The 8,026-nt window shown below is 47.2% G+C and overlaps 1 protein-coding gene across 1 annotated transcript in view; it reads left to right on the forward strand.

Moving 5' to 3' along the window:
• The window catches only part of Adam19 (ADAM metallopeptidase domain 19), an 88,026-nt gene extending 81,953 nt beyond the window's left edge, over nucleotides 1-6,073 (forward strand). The window contains exons 22-23 of the mRNA XM_027425279.2: nucleotides 1,458-1,610; nucleotides 2,357-6,073. Coding sequence (XP_027281080.1) covers nucleotides 1,458-1,610; nucleotides 2,357-2,410 — 207 coding nt within the window. The 3' untranslated portion in view covers nucleotides 2,411-6,073. The remainder of the gene's footprint in view (nucleotides 1-1,457; nucleotides 1,611-2,356) is intronic.
• The last annotated feature ends 1,953 nt before the right edge of the window (nucleotides 6,074-8,026 follow it).

Below are 8,026 nucleotides of genomic sequence, written 5' to 3' on the forward strand. Positions count from 1 at the left end.
CCCAGCATTTGGGAGGCTAAGACAGGTGGGTCGTTGTGAGTTCAAGGCCAGCCTGATCTACACAGTGAAACAGGACAGCCAGGGCTAGGTAGAAAGATCCTGACACAAAGCAACAACAACAAAAACTATAATAATTCTTTATAGTTAAACAATTGGAGTAGCACAGAAATACGTATCTATTTTAGGAAGTTTGAATAGCTTGATTTATTTATGTGCTTGTTGTTAAGCTGAGGGCTTCCTGTGTATTAGCCGCCCAGAAAGCCTGCAATGGCTCCATGAACTACACAGAAAAGGCACCCTGCCCCTGCCTGCATTCTAGATATAGTCAGAGGTGGCTAGAGAGAGAAAAATAAAAGCCTGACAAATTATTTAGGTTGGTAGGGATAAAGGATATGAAAAGAAATAAATAGATTAAAATAAAATGACTTAGTGGAACCACATGCTGGGGATATAGTTAGGTAATAGCAAGGGGAATTTGGCCTTATTGAGAAGATGAAAAATAATCATTGTGCCATGTATAGTCAAAAGAAAAACTAATCCAAACAAAGTTGCAACAACAAAAGCCATGGTTTCTTAAAGTTTTAATTTGTCCAGGTGCTGTTTGTGGGTATGTCTATGCACATGTTCACACACACACACACACACACACACACACACACACACACACGAGTACACACCACTCTTTCTGTTTTCCTGGCCCACACCCACCCACTTAAACCCCATCCCAAGTAGCCCTCTGTTGACAGTTTGCTCCAGCCCCTTCCTGGCTGTGTGCTGTTTATTTCTGTTGACCTTAGGCAGGGATATGGTGGTCTGTTTTGTATACACTCCTCTGTCTGGTTCATTTCAACTTCTCTTGCAGCGGACTGTCCTCATTAGCCCATACCCACCTGCTGGAACCCATGTCACTGTATCATTTTACGTTTTTTTCTTTCACTGCGGAAACTTCGGAAGTTTCTAAGTTCTCTGGTGTGTTGTAAACAATGGACAGAGAACATCCTTGTAGAGCAGCCTTGTGCACCTGTGCAATCAGTCTCTAGCATGGCCAACAGGAAGTTTCACATTGGAAAATGATAATTTCCATTTATTTATTTATGTTTTGAGACAGGGTCTCACTATATAGCCCTGGCAGGCCTAGAACTCACTGTGTAGAGCAGGCTGGCCTTGAATTCACAGAAATCTACCTGCTTCTATATCCTGAGTGCTGGAATTAAAAGTGTGCACATCATGCCATGCACCTATCTCTAATTTTTATAGATATAGCCAACTCATTTTTTCAAAAAGTTCTTATTTTTTTCTTAGCATGTAAATATATTATACCCCCTCCCACACACACACTCGAGTTCTTTAAAAACGAGACCATCTGATATGTATATTATTTGGTTTTGATCCATAAGATGTTAGGCATATTTTCTTTTGAAAGGAGCCCCTCAAATGAGACTTTTTGCTTCCTCCAGGATTTCTCTAGGCCTCGGCCACCCCAGAAGGCACTTCCAGCAAACCCTGTGCCAGGCCATAGGAGCGTTCCCAGGCCAGGAGGTGCCTCCCTGCTGCAGCCATCTATGGTTGGTCCTCAGCCTCCCCGGCCTCCCACAGTATCTATCCCAAAGGTGAGTCCACAGAAGGACCCAGAAGTACCAGCAGGGGATGTGTGTAGCTGAGAATCACTGTTCTCTTGTGTTCCTGGCTGAGCTTCTACAACAGAAGCAGGAACAAGGCCTTTCTTGGAGTTCTGTTTGGCTGTACCTTATATGAGCGAAGTGTGATTTGCCTTCATTTGAGAATGAAGGCATCACTTAGACGCTTGAGTTCTGGTGGCTTCCAATTATCTCAGCACCTGAACAGCTAGGCCACCTTGAGTGAGTCCTTGTCTGGATAAGATGGGCCATCAAGGTGCTTCAGCCAGAAAGGTAATTTTTAAAAAGGCATAAGTAGTAGAAGAGACCAGCTTCATAATGTCTCTATGAAGGTAAAGTCATTAGTTTACATAAGCCTGTCTGCTGATGTCCCTTTCCTTAATACTTCTCTCTGGCTGCCATGTTCTCTTAGCTTAGTCTGGGGAGTTAGGTCAGAAGGAATGAGGCAAGGAGGCCAGGTGTCATCCCCATATTCCCATAAATCACTGGGAAATGATTGTACTGAAGCTTGACAAAAGAGAGGAGGGGTGACTTTCCAGCTTTGGGGGTGGGCGCATGACTTGCTCTCACTGCGAGGGCTGCTGGCCCTGGAAAGCAGCCACAGAGACAGACTTCTGCAGACTACGCTTCTGTTCTTGACTGTCAAAAGCAAGAGGACAGTTGCCCAGTCCCGCTGACCAGCACCGAGATCACATCTTTCCCTTCCTTTTTCCTTCCAGCTTCCAGAATACAGATCACAGAGGGCTGGAGGGGTAACTAGCTCCAAGATCTAGAACTGTCTAGAAGTTTCTTGCTTCTAGAAGACTCTGGATGCCATGGAAGGTCCAGAAGAAAGAAGCCTGCTCTGCCACCTTGAAGCTTCTCCAGCCTCCTTGAACCCCCCTCATCTCCAGAATCTCCCTCCTTGCCCCAATGCCTCCTGTTTCCTCTGAGGCCCAGAGGGACTTCTATCTGATGGCTTCTGCATGTTGTCCTGTGCAATATACAGCTCTGGTAGGAAAGGGAAGCAGATGGAGGAAGATGGGGAAATTCTCCCTCAGCCACCTAGCCAAGAGCAACCAGTGATGGTCAGGGAAGTCTCAAAATGGGGAGTCCTCCTCCTGTGCTGAACTTGGAGAAAGCATCCACCCAGGTCCCATTCTGGCAGGTACCCATGAGGACTTCTGTTGATTGGCCTCTCTGGGATCCCCAAGCTACACAGAGGCTGGGTCTTACCCGTTTCTTAGCTTTCAGGGACGGAGGAAGCCACTGCTGCCTCCCTGCCCCAGGGCTTGGTCAAGGTGCCTGTTCCTGATTATATGGCTGCATGTGACAAGCCATGCTCCCCTCCCCTGCCACTCCTCACATTCCCATATTTACATGGGTCACTCTCTGACTCAGACAGGTACTATTTGTAGGCAGTGTAGACAGCAGTGGGGAGTGGTCAGCCCGTGTCCCCTCTGAGCCATGATGCCAAAGGTTGCTAGACTCTCAGAATTCCTCGTTGTACATCCCCATTGTTCCATATGTCACCTTCACCTCCTCTCTTCCAATGTCTCTGTCCTATGGTGCTTTGACGGTGCACCACAGCAGTCCTGACTTGCTGGTGACCATACGCCTGTGACCAACGAATCAGGATCTTGCCTCACGGGGTAGGCACTGGACTTCCTGCACTGGATCTCAAGAGCATTGAGCTGAGTGGGTTTTGGTGGAGAGAGAGAGAGAGAGAGAGAGAGAGAGAGAGAGAGAGAGAGAGAGAGAGAGAGAGAGAGAGCTCTGCATGTACTTGTGTTTTTTGGCTTCAGACAGGAAAAGGGGCCTCCTCCTTTTTTCTGACCTACACCTTAGATGAAGTTCTCCAGGGCAGCCATGGATATGCTGAGGGGACAGACATGTTTGGAAGCCCAGTTATTAGGAAAGTATACAGAGGGGCACCAGCCCTTCCCTGGTGGTCAGCTCTGAGGTGGGACTGTTGACTCTGGAGAGATAGGTGGCCTCTTTGGAACATGGTTCAAAGCCATGGTAAACCAGATCAGGGCAGGGGGCCCCCAACTCTCTTCAACCAGGGTCTTATCCTGCACTTCCTTTGGTTCTCTCCTGGTTACTGCCTATATGTGATCTTCATGGGAGGAGCTCTGGGAAGGTGAGGATGGGACCCCATCTTGCCTGGGGCTCAGGAGGGTGTCTTGGTGCTCTGCTAGTTAGAGCAGTTCCTACAGAATTGCTGGGCTTGGCCTCTGAGAGGTCATCTTCCATCCCCAAAAAGGTGCTGACTAGCATGCCAGAAGGCCCTTTAGGGGCCTTCCCACCACCACCACAAGCAGTTGTTAGCTCATGGAAACTTCCCTGAGGAGGAGGCAGGCTTTTGACCCCCCATTTGCCACCTCAAGGCCTTCTGACAATTTTTTGCAGAGTAAACTCTAGCCCTCTGCTCGTGGGATTGTAGACAGTGGGAGGTGCATATCTGGGAAGTAGAAAGATCTCAGGAAACCACCTTTCTCCTTGGGGTGACTGTGCTGTTCACACTCTGACTCCCTGAACTATGATGCAGAAGGTCACTTGGGCCTAGGTCTCATTTCTGCAATCTGACAGCTTTTCATTTAAGTGCTATACCAAATGCCCAGTGACTACAGGTTGGATCCTAAAAACATCTGACTGTTGTCACAAAGTTAGAAACGCACCACTTACCATAAACCCAACCCTGTGCTTCCTAGATGTTCTTGTGGGCTGTGCAGCCTTTCTCCCTTAGCTCAGGAGGCAGGTGGCCTTGAGTGACAGTGCCACAGCCACAGTAACAGCATGAGCCTTGTGAACCTCAAGCCTTTTGTTCCTTGACCCATACCAGAAGAAGACCCATTCTCTTGCTCTTTGGTAATCATTTCCTTTTTATTGCTTTGATACCACCTCCATCCCATAAAATTATACTGTGAATAGGAAGATGGCAATTTTTTTTTAATTTGGTAGAGATGTTGGCAGCTACTCTATTTACAACTTCATTCCTGCCTGTCATCCAAAAGCTAGGGAGGCTGCCACAGGTAGGAGCCCCTTCCCTTCTGCACCGTGAAGTATTCCATGCATACATCTAGACTTCAAGGATAGAGTTTGTCCCAAAGGATTGTTTACCACTTAGGAGGGGAAAGAGAATATTACCACAGGGAGAGGAGGGGGTGGTTACAACAGAACACTTCAGTCAACCTACCCCGTCTGTGGGTATCCAAGGCTCCAATGGCATAGAAAGTGAACAATACTAGAAATAGCTGTTCTGTGCCCAGCCACTGTAGAGATGCTTGGGAACACTGGGGTTGGTCAAAACCAAGGCTCTGGTGGGCTGAGGGAAGTTCAGAGTTCAGTTTGTAGCTGGATGTGATGGTGCACGCCTTTAGTCCCAACAGAGGCAGACTGACCTCTAACTTCAAGGCCAGCTTGGTCTACAAAGTGAGTTCCAGGACAGCTAAGGTCACACAGAGAAACCCTGTCTCCAAAAGCAAAATTGTTTGAGACAGGCTCTCATGTATACCAGGTTGGCCTTCAACTCACTAAAAAGCCAAGGATGACTTTTGAGTCCCCAAGTGCTCTCATCTTCCCAAGTGCTAAGACTACAGGTGTGTGCCACCACACTTGGTTTATGTGGCCCTGGGTTCAAACACAGATCTTCGTGCATGTCTATGCAAACACTCTACCAACTGAGATATATCCCCAGCCCAGGCTGTAAGTGTTCTGAGAAGCTAAATTAGCTGCCTGCCAACTTTAGAACCCTAAAGCCCGTTTCTGACCTGTGAACCTCAGGTCTCTAATCCCTTCCAAGTTGCAACTTCCTGCTTGCTTTCTGTTCCTTTCAGCCTTGGTGATTTCCACCTGCAAGAGAAAAGCCCTTTCCTATCCCTGCTTCAAGACATTGCAGATTTTTAAGGTCTGAATATTCTCTGCCATGCAACAGTCCCTGTCACTCTGCAGTAAACCTTTTCTATAGCGTCTCCTCTAGGTTCAGTTAATTTGCTTATTTGACAAAGCCAGTGTGAGACTTTTATTCTTAAAATTGGAGGCACATTCTAAAGCTAGTCATTTTGTCAAATGCATGTAGTGACAGCCCCCAAAGGACTCCACACACAAGCCAGGGAACACGAACTGGAAAGGTACCCCTTCTCTAGGGACACCAACTAGAGGCTCTGTAGACTCCAAGCCCAATACCCCAAAGTAATGCTCCAGTGTCCTCGTGTGTGACTGTGTGTGTATGCCTGTGTCTGGGATCCAGGGCAAATGTGAATTTTCTTTTTATTTGGGAGATTGTTCACAGGAAATAGTCCTCTCCTCTCTTGTCCTTCTATTGATTGTTTACAATATTTGTACATCTATGCAAAATACTTGAATGGGCCATGGTGCCTTGTTTTGTTATTTTGTTTTTGTTTTTTTTTCTCCTTGTTTGTATTTAATTAAAACAAATTGTCATTAGAAAATGCTCCATGTTTGGACAGTTCTTTTGTGTATGTGTGTGTGCTGTTTCAGTATTCCACTGCTTGGACCACTTCAGACATATGACGTGTACTCTTCAGAAAGAAGTCCCTTAGAAACCATCAGTCTTCCCATGAGGCAATGACCTGAGCAATAGTGAAGCCCCAAGTTTCCCCATGACCAGGAGAGAGGGTTGCTTGCTGTTCCTGTGCAGAAGATGGTCTGGTTTCATTACATCTTGGGTCACCAAAGGCTTTAACAATCTTGAGATTCTAGTACATTCTTCTACACTATTGCCTTTACAAGGCAGCTGAGACGCTCTCTTGCCATCTCTCCTTACTAGGGGGAGTGTTTGAATGAAGCAGGGAGACTTAGTGAGGGTCTCTTGGGCTGCATGGGTAGGCTCAGGAGGGCCAGGTTGTGTTCACTTCAGATTCCCAGGGCTTATGTGAAAACAGCACACACTGCTGGTGCCTCCCACCATCATACAGGAGGAAGGAATACTCACTGAGGGATGAGCCCATGCAAAATACTTTGTACTATTTTCCTTCATGTGGGTTACTGTGGTGGTCTGAATGAAAATGGCCCCCATAGACTCAGGGACTGGCATTATTGGAGGTGTGGCCTTAATGGAGTAGGTATGGCCTTCTTGGAGGAAGTGTGTCACTGGGGGCAGACTTTGAGGTTTCAGGCACAGTGGCTCACTCTCTCTTCCTGCTGCCTATGGGTCCAGATTTATAGCTCTTGGCTCCATCTCCAGCACCATGTCTACCTGTAAGCCACCATGCTTCCCACCCTGACTGGACTGAGCCTCTGAACTATAAGCCAGCCCAATGAAATGGTTTCCTTATAAAAGTTGCCATGATCATGGTATTTCATCACAGCAATAGAAACTATTAGCTAAGGTGTGGTCATCAAAAGCATCCATTCCAACAGCAATCCTTCCCTACTAGAGTGAAGGCAGACATATGAAAGACATGGGAGGGCTTTGTTTGGTATTTCAGAGATCAGGGACTGTCCTCTCAGCATACTAGAGGTACCTAGTGGTGTGAATTTGTTCCTTGTTCAAGGGAGATCAAGACATTCATCAAGTAAACACACTCTGAAGTCTTTATTCTTGACCCCAGAGCCCAGGCTCTCAGAACCCTCAGCTTACTGCCATACCCAAGATCCAATGTGTTGCATTGATTTCAGTTACAGTCAGAAATCCACATTCATTAAAGTCCTGGGGATTGGACATGGAAGGTCCAGGGGCTCAGAGTGTTGATCTGCCCTAAGAGCTTGCCCAAGGCTAGAAAGGGTTTGATGTGGGTGGGTTGCACTTAGAGGATCAGATGTGAACACAGCAAATAGGCAGGGAGATGGACAGGACTCTACCTGCACTGCAGATCACTTTCCCACAGACTGGCTCCTAATTTCACTCTCTTGTGGTTCTTCCTTTCTCAGCTGGAAGAAGCTGGGAAGAAAAGGATCTCAATTCTCTCTTTAGCTGCTGTTGCATGCATGCCTCTGGCCAAATGTGAGGTCATCAAAGATGGCCCCCAGAGCAAGTGGTGGAGGAGGAGTCTATGCTGCTTCCAGTGTTCCTCATACTCTCCTCCGCCTCCTCAAGTCATATTATGGTCAACTTCTTGGTGCAATTGAAATCACATTCTGCTAAATTCCAGAATGACAGCACAATTCTGTTCTCTTCCCCGAGAAGGCTAGGGGTTTGGCCATCAGAGCTGGGCTAGGAGGCATCCCCTGCTGTTGTTGAATTCTAAGGTTATAGTGTGCATGTGTCAATGACTGATGCCTTGGGATGGACAGGGTGGTGGTGCTGCTTGGGGCCTGGACAGCAAGATATGACCTCCAGGATGGAGTGCTTGGAGAATGGACTAGTTGAGACTTCCCTGAGACATCAGGTGGCTTTCACAGTAAGAAGTTCAGCTGGGGTCTTGCTTCTATCTCCAGGAAACACC

The sequence above is a fragment of the Cricetulus griseus genome, chromosome 7 (assembly GCF_003668045.3).
Source record: "Cricetulus griseus strain 17A/GY chromosome 7, alternate assembly CriGri-PICRH-1.0, whole genome shotgun sequence".
NCBI lineage: Eukaryota > Metazoa > Chordata > Mammalia > Rodentia > Cricetidae > Cricetulus > Cricetulus griseus.